We start from the raw sequence: 16,470 nt of genomic DNA, 5'->3' as shown, positions 1-16,470 counted from the left end.
TGAATTTAACATCTTATCAGGAAAACTAGAATACGAGCCCACCCGCCCGCCACCCCCTATCAGATTGCCCACTTTTTGGAACAGCTGTAGCCGTTATAATTGTGATCTCAGTCTCTTTAGTAAGAGTACACAGGATATAATGCAGACCTGGAATAATAAGTTTTTCAAATGAAAGATCTTTTCCAGCAAGAAAAATACACCTCCTGGCCAAAAACTTTGCTATATGTATGTAAACAGTCTAAAAAGGCTAATGTACAAAACACCATTTACACAATAGGCATCTGGCAGCATTTTCAGATTTTTTTAATTTATTCTGACATGCTATAAAGGAATAAATTACACTGTTAAAGAATTACCAGCAATAAAAGTACTTTTTTTTCTGCTGGGCTAAAGTAAGAGTGAGGAGGAAAGCCCAGTGCAGTAACCAATGTGAACACTGCAGGGTGTTAGGCTGTCCAAGAACAAGAGTTAATTTGATCATATCCACTTCACAAGAACTTGAAAGAAAATGCCTTGGTTTAAAACCCTTCAAACACTTCCATTCTAAATTTTCAAAACTAATAATCACAAGTCAGTCCAGCCAATGCAAGACAATGGCAATGCTTGTGGGTTGTCAATACTAGGGTCTTCAAAAGATGCCAATCTCTTGTTAGAGAGGGCTGGGTATCAATGCAGCAGGTTATAAAAAATGCTAGACCACCCTTCCCCCTTAAGGAAAAAAAAATACAAAATTTATTTAAAAACAAAAGTGAGGAAGAATTACATTACTAAATCTAAAATGATTTAGAAAGAAATATGACTTTTTGCTTAACAAATGGCCTTGCAATTGTCTGTTTAAAAAAAACGGGAGTGTTGTTGATTTCTTTAGACTGAATTAACAAGGCAAATTTAAAAAAAAATTCTCATTTCCTTACAGAAAGTTTAGTTTTTAATGAACTTGTAAACAAAAAAGCTCCCATTTCAAAATAAAAACAAAATCCCAGATCATATAGATGTTTACAGTGATTACATTTATCTAAGCAACTTACATACAGGTTCAGTTGTAAGATGTTAATTAAATTTCTGTGACAAATATGCTGTTTCTCCTTTTATACCAAGAACATTATAGAGTTAATGCAGAGTCCTAAAGATTATCTAGTAGTCGCTAAGTTTCTCTTAAGTCTTCACTTTAGATGCTGTTATTTCTAGCACAGGTAAGCAGGCAGAGTCTTTCATACGCTTAAAAACTGGAATCTTTGGTTACTACTATGTCAGCTGGCTTGGTATGTTGCACATAGAAGCCAACAATTTTAAGAATGTTTTAAGTGTACAACTTTCAAAACCCAGGGAGGAATAACCAGAAAGAGTGCACAATTGTGAGCATTTACAATTATCACAACTGTTGCTGAAGACCATTCATGCCATTCTTCCAAAACAATGAGATCTCATAAGCAGCGTAGTTCAAAGTAAGAAGGTAACAAAAATTGGCATATGCACAATTTTCTCCACCATTTTGTGTCAACTATTTAGTTAACTTTTCCACTTGAAAAAATGCAATAGAAAACCGGACACCATGTTTCACTATCTCAGTAATTCACAATTACAGCTGCTGCTACAACTCAAAGTGCAGCCTCACCAGCGCTGCCCAGAGCCAGTTTATACTGAAATTAAGTTCTTTACACCAATTAAATGGTTGCCCACAACCACTGGCAAGTGTACGTATGAACTAAAATTTCTAGGATTTGGGGAGTGTCAAGTCCTGCTCCGATCTGCTCTGCTTCATTTGTTCCTCTCTTCATGCTCAGAAACCTGTAAGATAAACAAAGGCAACTTACTGATATTTGAAAGGAAAAGGAATAGCCCCTGGGATGGCAGGGTTAAACACAAATAGTTACGGTCATTTTCAGGGAAAATGTTCCATTTTAGAATGGTATGGTCTCTGTTTTCCTTTTCTAAAGCTAAACATGGTTTGACTGATCACTGTTCTGAATGAACACCACATGCTTATAAACGTATAGCAACAGTACACATATGCACTAACTAGATGCAAAGTCCTTCAAATGGGCATTCAGTTTGGCAGCCAACCATATAACTTTAAGAACAAGATGTGTTCTTGCCACTAGGAAGCAAGGTGTAATTTCACAGAGTTGTTCTTTACTTGTCTGTAATGCCCAATGTGTGTATTTTGCAGAATGTCACCACAGGTCACCTGATGGCAGTACATATGTACTGCCTCTCTGAGGAGCATCAAATGGCAGGAAGCAGATTTTATCCTTTTCTTTGGGGCCAGCCTGATTAGAACCATTTTGGAACGGTGCAGAAGTACTTTAAAATGCCTTTTCACTCCACTATGAAGCAACTACGAATCAGCTGTTTTGCTTCATATCCTTATTTTAAAAAGGCATATTTTATGCCCTTTGCAGTTGTCTACTTTTGATGGTGCTACTAGGAATGCTCAGGTTTAAAAAGAATTGTAGGCAGGCTCCAGACTCCAAGGATCACTGAAGCGTTGTAGTGAGATGTTCACAAATCAAGGAGGATTTTGTTTATGAATGAATGTATGTCTCTGGCCATCTGATAGGACTTCCTCCCTCCTCCCCTTTAAATTCATTTGAGAGCAGTTAATTCTGTTTTCAAAACAGATGCAGCCACTAGATTTACTACACAAGAAACCTATCAAATCACCCTCACGAGGAGTCATTTCGGTACCCGAAAAACCTTTAAAGGTGACCAATAAGTATTTTAAAATTGGACTTGTGGCCGTTGCTATTTCATGAGGGATAAACGCCTGAAAGGTGGTGGTTCTTTTTTTTTTGAAGTTCAAAAAAAGTCAGGCATTTCTAAGGGAAGTTTAAACACTAATGACTTACTGAAGGGACTAAAATGCTGAAACTTTAACAGATTTCCTTTAACCAGAGTCAAACATTAAACAGATTTTAAAAATAATTTTAAGACCAGCGATTAAAAAAAATCCCTTTCCTTTAACTGCTCAGCTTTTAGCTCTTGTGATGTCACCATTTCACTAGTTCTGTAGTCAGAGAGCCTTCCAGAATACACAGCACTTAGATTTCTAATGGAAACAAGCAAAAATATACTTTACGATCTGTAAAGAAAACAGAACTTCAAATAAAGAAGCCAAAAAGGATTAGAGTCCAAGATTCTTTTCTTTTTTGCAACTTATCTTTAATATGCCTTATCCAAATGACTGCAGCTATATGTTTTTAGTTGAAAGATAAAGGCCCATTTGACATGCTTTGCCCCAAATCATTACCCAGCTTCATACTATTCACATTCTGATAGGCTGGTAAAATAGTCTGAAGTGCACTGCACATAATTTGAAAAGCATTTAAATTGCTCAGCAATTACACCACCTTTTTTTAAGCACCCTCATCAAAAGCTACCGGAAAAACTACTGTTGTGCAGTCTGCGTTTTTCCTGTGTGACTGTCACAACAGAAGGACACAGTCTTAGCCAAGTTGACCAATGCTTCCTATAGTCTCAGCACTGGTTACAGAATCTGGGGCTGTACTTTGGCATGTCATGCTGATTAGACTGGCAACCACAATCTGATACGTACATGGTCCCCCAGCAGTCTGGTCACGAGACTGTCCAACACTAGTGCCATTTTACCATATCATTTGTTCAGATGCCTTTATTACAGGGGTTCTCAGACTTTTGAACTGGCGACCCCTTTCACACAGCAAGCCTCCGACTGCGACCCCCCTTATGCATTAAAAACACTTTTTTATATATTTAACACCATTATAAATGCTGGAGGCAATGCAGGGTTTGGGGTGGAGGCTGACAGCTCGTGACCCCCTCCCTCCCCATGTTATAACCTTGCGACCCCCTCAGGGGTCCCATCCCCCATTCTGAGAACCCCTGGTCTATCACTACACACCTATCACTGTTAGAGTCACTGCATTTTGGAAATTCTTGTAAGTTGCACTTTTACAACAAAGACTGCACTACCATACTTGTATGAGGTGAACTGAAAAATACTCTCTCCTTTGCTTATCATCATTTTTAGTGCAACTATTTGTAATAAAAACATACATGATTTTGAAAACACAGAATACTATATATATGAAAATGTACAAAAACATCCTAAAAATATTTAACACATTTCAACTGGTATTTTATTAACAGTGCGATTAAAAGTGCAATCACAATTAATTTGAGTTATTGCAATTAAATCGACGGCCCTAATATGTACACATTTATTTAAGCAATTTCAGTTTCGTATTTTCAGATTAACTGTAGATTCTCAGTATGCTAGAAAACAGTGAATTATATTGCTTATTTACTGGATAATTAACTTTTGCCCATAATTTGAGTCAGGCTGCATTAGGATGAAAACTGGAATTTAAACACACAAAACGGCATTTTTATTCAACAAAACTTTGCTTATCAAAACATATTTCACATTTACAACTAAATGATTTAGCAAACAGAGGGATTAACTGTGAATTAAAATCGAGCAGTGAATTAAAATTGATTATTTCAGATCAGCTCCAGTTACTTTCACTTCGGCACATTTGAAAATCTGACCCGGCTGAAGTTCCTTTTCGTCTAAGTCTCTTGAACATGAGAAGAGTCTCCTACACTTCTTGGGCCATCCTTCAAACTTTTAAAACTGGAAGATTTCATTCCCTCTCCGCCTTGTTTTTATTTACAGACTGGAAGACAGACAAGCTTTCCTGCTTTTTCAACTCCCAATTGATTTCTCAATTTTGAATTAGTTCAAATAAAGCAAATATTCACTGTGCCTGCAGAAGAGGCTACTGCTGTTAAAAGCAGGTTTAACACAACAAAAAATTCTGGTTCCAGGTGCTTAACTAGTGACTGCCAACAATTCAGTGGTGTGTCTTTGTTTAAATCATTAGCAAACATGTATGGTTTGAACGGTTTACCTCCAGCCCTGAAATTTATTGTGGTTGGCATAACTGATGAGTCATTATTAGATGCCAATGCTTTAGCAGCATCTTCAGCAGTTAAAGCATCTACCCTGGTACTTTGGGTTGAGAATATTGACAAGAAAAGGAGATGGAGTAAATGATTGATCCATCTGCTTTCTTACTGCCTGCAATTTAACTTTGTTCATTATTTCCTTTCTTCAATGTCTCTTGATGTTCCTTTCTGAATTTCAACACCATCAGCAATCTTTCTGCAGTTTATCCAAGGCTACAGAAAGAGGTTTCAGTATATGCAGCACGCACTCTACATTTCTCTTCAGTCTGATGTTGACTACTTCAGCTGTGATAGTTCCATCTATTTTGCCAACCATTTTCTTCACAAATAGTTATCAGAACAGGTCACTTCTTAATAAATACCTCAAGAGTCAACTAATCCCATTGCACATATTGAGTGATAATTGGTTTGGATCTTCCTCCTCTCTTCAGCAAAGCTGAGGCAAAGTGGTTGTTAGGGAATTATTTTGAAATTTTAACATTTTCATTTATTCCTGGAGGTGTATTTTAGCTAAAAGATCAAATGAGCACTGCATCCCTAAGTTATAAGTTTCAGGGTCCTGTCATTATTTTCTAAACATCTTCTCCTCTTTGCTACATGTGTAGCATTGTCTATGATGCTACACACTTGAATTTTTGTTCAAATTGTTATAGCTTTTACTGCTACTGGTAAGTATTCAGCTGCGTGGATATTTCCTGATGTATCAGTTGTTCCTGTAAGACAGACAACCCCATCTTCTGTTGTCACACAAGCACATATTACTGGATCATTGTGTACGTTGCTCCACTGATCAAGACTCAGATTAATGAATTTCCCATCAATTTTTTTTTTTGCACTGTTCAATTTCATTCTCACACTGTGTCCAGTAACATTCCAGCATCGTCTGCTCTACCGTGGAGTGTAGCCTCATCATAACGATTGAGCCTCGTCAATGAAATGTTTGCTCTGAACAAGATGAAAGGGAGAATTTGTTGCATAAACGAACCAAGAAATCTTGTCACCAAAGGAGTCTGGCTGGAATTGGCTGGTCCTGATCACTAACGCATCCATGGTTTTACTGGATGAAGTCTTTTCTTGATTCAGTTAATTTACTGTCTGACATACATTTAGTTGCAGCAATCTGCTGCTACCAGCAGAAGACTCTGAAGTTGCAGACACTGCAGATGGATGTTCATAAACCCTTATTGTCCAAGATGGACCCTGAAACAAAATGGTAGAAGTCACTCATTGAGTATTACTCAGTGTTGCTTAAAAATAAATAAGAAGACAGATTACAAACGAAACACGCACCCTACTAGGGCTGTTTGTACCACTGTTTAAATAATATGTTCCTATAAAACTAGGTTCGGAATAAATCTATTTAAAAACCCTTATTTCTAGCAATATATCAGACAGCATGAAAAGAAAAACCCCTTTAAATGTTAAAATTCATAAATGCCTGATCAAACTTTACTTTTAAACAGGAAATCTTCACTTAGGATGTTTGATTGTACTGCACAATAAAAAAATGTTATTTCAGAAGTTGAGCAGCAACAGTAAAAATGTAATTGATAATTTGTGGGGGTACTTAATATACCAATTATATTTTGAACACAAACATTTTGAAATTGGTAAGTAATCAATCTATCCAAAACACTAATTTGTGACAAATTACATCATCATTTACTAACATAGTAAGACATGGTAGGCAGTCCATAAGAATGGTGGAAAAATAAGTTTACTAACCAGTTAATCCAGATTGTTCAGATATGTCCACATGATCTTCAAAATCACTGCCTTCTGAAGAGCATTTTGCATCATGCTTCATTCTGACAACCAGACCTTGCAACTCTGTTGTACTGCTTACATTTAGAATATGTTACTTTTATATCTAGAGGTACAATTTTTTATTTAAAATATGTCCTGAAGTCATGGCACGTCTCTTCCCTGTCCCTCCTTCCCCAGTGTTGAAATGAACAGAGCAGGGGTTCTCAGGACAAATGTTTTGGTGGCCTCATAGTGTGGCCACCAACTTTTGCTAGTGGCCACTCATTTTTTCCTAAAATACTTGTAAGCTGGTGCCTGAAGCCTGGTGTCCAGCTGCTGAAACAGACAGGAGATGGGGTCTGGGGATGGAGCCCAAAACATGGCCAGTCTTATGCCCCGCCTCCCCAGGACTGAAGCCCAAAGCCTGAGCCCCACTGCATCAGGAAGGTGGGGAACTCACTGGCTGCCTGCTCCTCTAGCATTGTGCTCCATGTGTCTCCGGAGAGGGGCAGGCTCCAACTCTTACTGGTAGCCTTCCAACCAATACCAGGGTGGTGCATCCAGGAGCAACAGGGAGGGGCTGCTACTTCGCCACTCCTTCCCCTCTCCCCATCACAACCCAGGAGGCTGTGGCCGCAAGAAAAACCCCTGGTGGCTGCTTTTGAGAAACTGTGCTAGAGACTGCTCTCTGAAGAACGTTATCCCTTCTTCCCAGTGTCCTGTTTTCACTCCAGCATTGCACCCTTCTGCTCCTTCTCCCTTGCTACAAAACTCCTCTACCCAGACCCAGAAAAAACAAAAGGATTAGCAATCAAGCTATAAAACAAGAGTAGGAGACCCCCAGGTGGGCTCAGTGGATGATCCTGATGATATACATCTCCTGAAGTTAAGAGGACTGGTCCAACTCTTATGACGACTTTGCTAGTCTCCTGCACTAAGCAGTACAGCCTGTGGCTCCACCACAGGATCAAGCTATTACAGTACATGACTTATGTCATTTATAAAGCTTCACCTCAAAAATTAGAATCAGAGGAAAACATTTTATACAGAAAAGCATCCTTTAACTCCATGTTTTTGAAAGAGGCTCATGGATTCAGCATATGTATTTTTTATTTAAGTGTTTTAAGAGATTACAACAAGTTTAAGCCTTAACATATTCTGCAGTAAATTCAAACTTCATTTTAAAAACAGGTTTATTTTTGAAGATAATTTTTTTTTTAAATTTAAAAATCCTATTTTTTCTAAAAAATTTGTATTCACCATTTAGCAAGGAGAATCACAGAACAGTTCTTTTGCAGCGGTTAACTGAAACAAGTGACATGAATAACTGTCAAAGATTCTTTCCTTTGGTGTTTCCCTCAGTGAAGATTAAACTTGAAAATCAAGTTTTAAGAATTTCCATCAACTGCAGTTACGATTGGGAATTTGATCAGTCCAAAACAACTGACTTTAAAAAAAATGTCAAATATGGAAAACCACTAAAGTACTAATTTATCAGAATAGTAACAACAAAAAGGTAACACTTTACAGTCTCCAACAGGCTTAACTTTAGATACGTGTGCTTAATTATGACAGGAAAGTTATTTCACTTAGAAAAATGTGAAGCAGAATGAAAACATTCTAATAAATAAGAATTACCACCTTTTGAGCAATGTGAATGTTATGCAAGAAAACCTTTGTGTAAGCTTCTCTTACCAACAGAAGTTGGTTCAATAATAGATATTACATCACCCACCTTTGTCTCTATCATCTTGGGACCAACAGGGTTACAATAACACTGCATACTACAACAAACAACAACAACAGAAGATATACCAATCTCCTAGAACTGGAAGGGACCTCAAAAAGTCATTGAGTCCAGCCCCCTGCCTTCACTTGCAGGACCAAGTACTGATTTTTGCTCCAGATCCCTAAGTGGCCCCCTCAAGGATTGAACTCACAATCCTGGGTTTAGCAGGCCAATGCTCAAATCACTGGGCTATTCCTCCCACCCCCAACAATGCAAGAGTGAACAGTCACAAAAGAAAAATTAAACAGAAATCAAACACATAGCATATGTAAAAGTAAAGTAAATTTTAAATGCACTTATGCTAGGTAGGTAGCAGACTCTTCAAGCATCTTGCTTTTCATAATCTTTTTCTTCAGCTTCAACTACTTCATCTATTTCTGCCATCAAATTCATCAGTATCTCGTTCTTCTTCATCCAATAAATACTGAGTCAACTCTTAATCTGCCATTTTCTTCTCTAACATTAAATTGTGACACATAGTCACCAGTTTCCCAGCACTGATGGGCTTCAGTTTATTTCTGGTTTCTGAATGGACGGGGATTCCCCAAACTCACAAATTTTGTTTTGTACAATTTTGTTTTGTACCGGGAATCACTTCTGCCACTGTAGCAAGAGTGCAAGGAGGACACAACCCTTTCCACCATGATTAAGGAGCAAGCTCTTTTGATTCCCTGCTGGGACTGCACACCATATTGTTTTGACACTGAACAGGCTACCTCTTACTTTATAATTTGCTACCTCCATCAGAATTGTTTGCACATTTGTATATGCTTTAAAATTTGCAACAGTTACTAAGAGGTCACAAGCTGAATGAATGTTTCACCACAACGGTCTTGGCTCTAGAAGTGCGGATCAAGAAGGCAGGCAGCATTATGTGCAGGAGTGATCACTTGGTTTTTTCATGATACTGTTTTGTCTATTATCTTTCCTCTTCAGCTTTTGTACATGGATTGTGTTCAGTATTCTCAAAAAAATTTATCGATCAGCAACTCATTCTTGGCATCAGACAATGTTCAACTAGTCTTCCATAATCTGAATGCACTGAGCTATGGGGTACAAGCAGTGAAATGAACTTTCAACTTTACATTCATGACATTGAGACTGTCAGTGTAGAATACTCGGGGGCAGCACCTGGCCACCCCTTTTTCCAACAGCTGTTTATTGAATGACCTTCTTGCATATTTGAAGATCTTTGAAATGTTTAATAGAAGATATCCATCGTGTATGACAATGCTTACTCAGTGTGGCGGATACTGAGTCCTGTACTCAATAATGCTGAAGAATGGCTGTTTTTTCAAAAACCTGATAATGCTTTTCATTTTTGATGTGTCATGAGAAAGTTATCAGATCTCACCAATGAAAAGCTGCCTCATATGAACAGCATAAATGACAAAGAAAGTGTGGACACGTATTTGTTAAAGCCCAAGCAGCTTTTGTATTAGTCATGTTGTTGGTCACAACCAAAATAACCTTCCCTGGAGCTAATTCACTGGATTACATTAGTCAAAAATATACTGGGCTGCATGGTGATTCTCAGTTGTGCACTAAAACGAGTAAAGCACTGTGGAGTTATCATGAAGTTGATGGAGCATTCTGTGACTACAGCTCCATCCATCAAATACCAGAGACAAGTGAGGAACTGGCACAATAAGTACACCAATTCTTTTTCACATCATCTGCTTTGGTATTCAGAAAACTTCCTATGAACTGTATCTTACTAGGTACTTCGTAAATAGGATACAACTCATGAAAAAAGTCTAGCATATGAGGATTTTTGATGGTATAAAATGGTATATTGCTGGCATAAATATCTCTGCCAAATGTAGTAAAGTTAGGTTTCTACTGATCATGGCACATTCTATCCAAAAGCCTCTTAAAAACAATTTGATTATGATCATCTGAATACTTTCCATGAGTAGGAGTTTTCAGTGCTGAAGCAGGTAGAGTATCAAAATTCATATCAGAAGATGAAGTGGAATTAACTTCACTTTCACTCATATCACTCTTAATAGAAAATCCCAGCATGCTTCATGATGCTGCCAGAGACAAAAGTTGGAGTGCACAGAAGAAAAATTTTGATGCAGACCAATTTTCCCTATCTTGCTCTTTGACTGCAATAATCTTTGCTAGTAGCTGGACACATCGTAAGAATTCATCAAAGTGTTTCTCCATTCTATCTACATGTCATACTCAGGAGAACAGAACCTGCACTTAGCTTTAACAGTTTTTCCATGTTTATGTCTAGTAAAAAAGTTTCCATACAAATGATTCTCGGTTTGCCCAACTCTGCATAATTTATGTCACTGTCATTAATGTGTCTCTACTTCTGGAATGTTCTCCAGATTATCAAGTATCTCTTGTATTTCAACAAACTAGTTGCTAATCTATTCTATCTGCTGCTGCTACAGAAGATTGCAGCGAATCAAAACATTTTTGGGCATGCTGCCCTCTCCCTCCCAGGACCTTTACAGATTTCCAGATCACATGAAAGGGAGAGGGAGCTCTTCCTCCCTGCGGCAAACACAATGGATTCATAAGCAGCAACAAGAGAAACACAGCAGGAAAGGGAGAGGCCTTTATTGAAATGTGATGTCAGAACCCCCTCATAAGCACAGGACTTTTCAGATTATTGGTAAGATTTGGCTGGGGTTAACTGTGTGAGCATTACAAAGGAGATTTTTGTTGAGAGGGAAATAGTTGGAGTTTATTTACACATGCATTTATTGTTGCTGTTTGCTTTGTTGACGTGAGGAAGGGGTTGGGGGGTTAATAACTCAGATTCTTTTCTTTGTTTAGAGACAGGTTTAATGACTGTGCAGCATCTCTGTGTGTGCTGGGGAACAAAGTATAATGACTGTGAATGACTTCATCCCCAACTCTCGAGTTAATTTCTTATGTTTGGTCAGTTCGGAGTAGACTGTAAGCTCTTCTGGGTAGGGACTATGTCTTAAATTTGTTTAACGTGCTTTATAAACAGCCATGTACATTGATGGCCTGGTATAAAGAAAAAAAACAAAACACACACTATTTGTTCTATAACATTCTAACCAGTCAAGGTGCTCAACTTTCACCTTTTCCCAACAGATGGCATTAGCATGTAATAGTGTGAGCGACCAGTATGTTCAAGTTGGCTTGCTAACATATGGCATCATGGTTGATGCAATTAAAAAAGGAGCTGCCAGCTACATCAGGTCATTCTTGCTGGAATACTTGGTAGTGGCTAAGTAGGCCTTCAGCTGACCTGCCTGCTAAGTGCAGCACTCACCTCAAGAACAAATTTTAATATCCCAGCTTGGTCTACCAGTAAAAGAACGCTGGAAGTCAGAATTGTGCAGTGGCTTTCACAGCACTTCCTTGCATTATTAGCCTTAAACTTAACCTGTTAGCTTACTGACTTTCACACCTAGTTTTACTGCAGGTTACATTCTAACCAAGGTTTCTCTTTTGTTTCAGCCATGCTTGGCACAAGGACTACTATAGTAGTCACTAGTACTGCATCAATGGATTATAATCTAATACAGCACATGCATTGTGAAGGTAAGATTGAAATCATTTCCTTGCTCAAAGAGCTGAGTTTTAAGAGCACCAAGGAAACATATTCAAAGTAGTCCCTAGGGCTTTTCCAGCAGAATTCAACAGTGTTCAAACTGAAGCATGTTTAGTCTCAAAAAGAAGTTTTGGAAAGCAATTGCATCTGAACATTTCACAACATTTCCCCACAAAACCATCATATAAAAACATAAGTTTTTATACCAAGAAGTCTGAAAACCAAGAACATCCAGCCACTTTGAAATGAAAAGATGGAAAATTGTGACTTTCTGGCATAAAACCTTGAAGTACAACAGCAGTTCAAGATTATACCTGAATTTGAGCAAGACATTCCAGGCTCATTGGTTCTTTCCCTGGCCTTTGGGCCAAGTGAGGCTGAATGCTGGACGTAATATTAGGAGGAAGCCAACTGAGGAAACCATATCATTCACAGTTTTCCATTTTCACTGCTGAACAGACGCAGAGCTGAGAAAAACCCACAACACTCCTATAACTGGAACAGAGCAGAACCCAAAGTCTCTAGGTACTGGCCCTAGTTAATGAGAACTATCCCTTAAAAGTGTTAGGTCTAGGATTTTGGATTGTATCATTTATCACATTCCCAACACCAAGTCAGTTTTTTGTTTTGGAAAAGGGGTTAATGCGGGAGCAAAAAGATGCAGTGGTTAAAATGACCCAACATCCCCAAAAGAAATGATATGAAGAACAAGGACATTTTGGTTTAAAGTTAGTAGTCAAATTCTCCAAGGACGTCTTTTTTTTTTTTTTTTTTAAACAAACAGCCAAATGTGTGTTTTTAAACCACCTCCTTGATCTAACACTTAAATCACTGGCATTACCCAATTTAGTGTTTAATTTTTTTCCTGTAACGTCACTTGGTTCTTGGCTACTAACCTTTCATGTTACTCTTGGATTTGTCAGTTTGCTTGCCTGTGGGGGTTTGGGCCTGCTGCCCCTGCCCACTGGAAGAGGCGGCTTGCTGTGCTGCTTTCTGCTTTAACATTGTCCAGTCGAATGTGTAGTCATATTGGTGGTTCAGGGTCCTAGAAGACAGGGAAACACTTATTGCAACACGACTACCTTACTGTGAATTTCAAGCCAGTATGCTGAGAATTGAAGCTAGACGTTAATCTTCAAAGCAGTTTACAAAAACAATTAAGAGTAGTGTACAAATGCTAAATATTAATAAGTGAAAGGAATCCTTGGAGTAAGCTTGAAAGCCATTTGGTAATGTCTGCTTCCCTCATTCACACAGATATCTGCATCTGTAGAAGTATTTCTGCATAGCCCAGCTTCTCCTTCTACCTACGCTGAAGTCATGAGGCCCAATATCATGGATCTGTTCTCAGTGGTATCGGACTACAGAATAAGGAGTAATGGTCTCAAGTTGCAGTGGGAGAGGTTTAGGTTGGATACTAGGGAAAACTTTTTTACTAGGAGGGTGGTGAAGTACTAGAATGTGTTATCTAGGGAGATGGCGGAATCTCCTTCCTTAGAGGTTTTTAAGGTCAGGCTTGACAAAGCCCTGGCTGGGATGATTTAGTTGGAGATTGGTCCTGCTCTGAACAGGGGGTTGGATTAGATGACCTCCTGAGGTCCCTTCCAACCCTGACAGTCTATGATTCTTTCTTTATATTGTATTATAGGAAAGATTTGTGGTGCTATAGAGTCATAACTCTTCAGTGTAAGATGTTTTGTAAGATCCCAAAGGTCTAAGATTACAGAGGGTCAACAACAACTTGCATTATTAAAAGGCAATTTACAGAGAAAACAGTTGGTCTTGTGTTCTTGTTTGCTTCTTTACAGTGTAAAAAGCATTAATGGGTTTTTAAACACCATTCTCTCCCCTCAAATAAACTTCCAGGATACCACCAGCAGATCTATATGTAGCCCCAATCCTCACAGCACCCAAAAACCTCCCATTGGTTCTTCTCGTGATCCAAATCCCATAATCCTCTTGCCACTGAGAGTTGTGGGTGATAGTGAGATGTGGGACAATTTCAGACATTTTGTGGGTTGAGGATGAAGAGGAATCAAAGTCACTGATCTAGGTCACCGCCAAAGCGGAACAGATCAAATAGAAAAGACCCTCTTCGTTCACAGCCAGTTTCATGTTGTGCTACATTTCCTGGTTTTCTAAAATTGTAGTTTGCACTCTAATTTTAACTGATTTCTTGAAGTAAACTAGAAGTCTCTGTATTCCAGGAGTTGTTTAAAAAACAAAAACAAAACAAAAAAAAACCTAGCTCTAATGAAGATTCATGAAGCAGTTATTTTTCATTTGAGTGCTGACACAATTAGATTTCTAAATCATTGTGCTACATTTTGAGACTGACCTGAAAAGAATACGGAATAATTGCCTCAGATACATGTAATCAGGTGCCTCTTCAAAGCGCAGGCCACGACAGTAGTTCAGGTACATGGCAAATTCTGCAGGAAATCCCTGTAAGCAACAGCATTAGTCAAACTATGACCCGCAATGAGGAGCCATTTGTAAGGATTCAGCAATCAAAAAGCCATAGCCAATGTTTAACAGCAAAGTTAAAAAATGGATTTGGGTCTTAGGAGAAGGCAAGAATTTAAGTCTCTGTTTTGGCCCCATTTTGCTCAGGATGCTCCTCTGGTCACCTGACACCCAAGAATACACTCTTTTTCCAGTCTTAATTCACAGGACCTTAATATGATGTCTGTAACGTAAAAATAAAGATATATCTACAAACAATAGCACCTAATTAAAACTGAAAATATACCAAATGCTTTATTCTTTTATACCCTTCCCCTTTTATTCTAGTTATGCCCAGTTCTTAAAAATCCTTTGCCCAAACAGAAGTGGTTACAGTTCTTCAGAAAACTCAAAGTTACTCATACAGGCATTATATGTAAAAATAGAAGCTACTGCTTAGTGCTCCTTGGGACTTAATCATGAAAAGTCTCCTACTTTGAGAACTGGCATCATAATGTGAATTTCTGTGTAATAAGCACTGCTTAAACACTCTATTCTTAAGGATAAAATAGTTATTTGCATAAACGAAAGCTCTAGTGTTGTAAGAGAAAAAGCAAGAGGAGGGAGAACTCAGTGACAGATACTTCTAAAATATGTAACCTGTAAGAAGTAGAACTATATTTCCTACATTCACTATATGATGGATTTGCAGGATTGCAGTTAGACCCAAGGGACTCTTGGAGGACACCTAACCAACAAAATAATCTATCCTGGAGATGAGTAAAAAGCAGACATCTATGCCTGTGCCTTTGATGCTGACATCTGCAGCCCCAGGGAGGGTACAGTGAGCTGGTGCTCCGAAATCCCAGATGACAGTATTAGACAATTGTTTTTCTGCAGTTAGGCCTCTCAAGTGGGATTCCATAGGGGTCCATTTTATTGCTTCTTCCATTCAACAGGTATAGGAGACTATTAGGAAACATGGGCTGCGGAGTCTTCCCTCACAGCACTGGATGAGCTCTAGCTCCATCTCATCCAATCTTTCCTGTGACGTGAGTGTTCTATTTGTAGCTCAATGAAATACTTTGAGAAGAATGTGGATGACACTCAACCCAGATAAACCTGGCTGAGAGCTTACATGCTGAGAGCAAGCAGAACTGGCAAAGGTGAAGATTTATATTGTTCAGACCCCCCCAAAACGAGGCTCTGCCTGCCTTAATTTATATTTGCAAATTAAGGATCTTGTTAGATTGCCAGCTGCACCTGCTGTTCAAGTAGCAATGGCTAGCAGGAGAATTCAAGTGCAGTTTATTTAAAGTGCTTAGACTGTGTGTCCAACACACTGGACATGTCCTTTGAGTTTCTAAGGAATGATGTCATGTGGTGAAAAAGTTATTTTCCATTTACTCTTACCTTACACAAAACCTCAACAGGAGTGGACATCTTCTTTTCACTAATCTTTTCATACTTTTGCTTCTTTGTTGCAGCCTGTGGAACATGTGGGTCACAATATAAAAAGATGTTGTGCAACACTGGATTAACAAGGACAGTAGCAAAAAATAAAGTCAAACTGACAGGGAAAGCCCTTTGTCAACGAGAAGTTTTTTTTGTTTTTTTAAAGTGAAATCTCCAAGTCCCACATACTTAAAACCAGATTGACCTTCATTCCCTCTGCAATAAGATTTGGACACAGTTTAATACCATTTATTGCAGTCTAAGGCTTCCATCACATGGCACAACTCGTGTCTTTCTAGCTGCTGCTTTTGTCCACTCAGACCATACTTGAATATCCATTAATTCCAATTCCTGAGCTCCCTTCAACTGCTGCCTGTGCTTTTTAGTGAGCAACCATTACATTAGATTGAGGCTGAACAGTTCTAGTATTTCACAAGCAGACTGCCTGTTTAAAAACCTTACAGGTTGTGCAGCTGTAACACCCCCCTTGAACAGCACAATTCCCATATGGGAAAGAAAACTAAAATATAGGAAAGAA

The 16,470-nt window shown here is 38.5% G+C and overlaps 1 protein-coding gene across 7 annotated transcripts in view; it reads right to left on the bottom strand.

Moving 5' to 3' along the window:
* Positions 1-280: 280 nt before the first annotated feature.
* CSNK1A1 (casein kinase 1 alpha 1) overlaps positions 281-16,470 on the bottom strand; it is a 49,416-nt gene continuing 33,226 nt past the window's right edge. For 2 of the 7 annotated variants that reach the window (XM_075068097.1, XM_032794407.2), the window contains 4 exons: positions 15,891-15,965; positions 14,371-14,477; positions 12,929-13,077; positions 281-1,788 (listed from right to left, as the gene is read on the bottom strand). In XM_075068097.1, the coding sequence (XP_074924198.1) occupies positions 1,781-1,788; positions 12,929-13,077; positions 14,371-14,477; positions 15,891-15,965 (339 nt within the window). In that variant the 3' untranslated portion in view covers positions 281-1,780. Of the gene's footprint in view, positions 1,789-6,037; positions 6,151-12,923; positions 13,078-14,370; positions 14,478-15,890; positions 15,966-16,470 lie in introns of those variants that run through there. The other 5 variants (XM_032794410.2, XM_075068098.1, XM_032794406.2 and 2 more) reach the window with 4 other exon arrangements.

Source organism: Chelonoidis abingdonii, chromosome 7 (genome assembly GCF_003597395.2).
Source record: "Chelonoidis abingdonii isolate Lonesome George chromosome 7, CheloAbing_2.0, whole genome shotgun sequence".
NCBI lineage: Eukaryota > Metazoa > Chordata > Testudines > Testudinidae > Chelonoidis > Chelonoidis abingdonii.
This window is presented reverse-complemented; position numbering and strand designations above follow the sequence as displayed.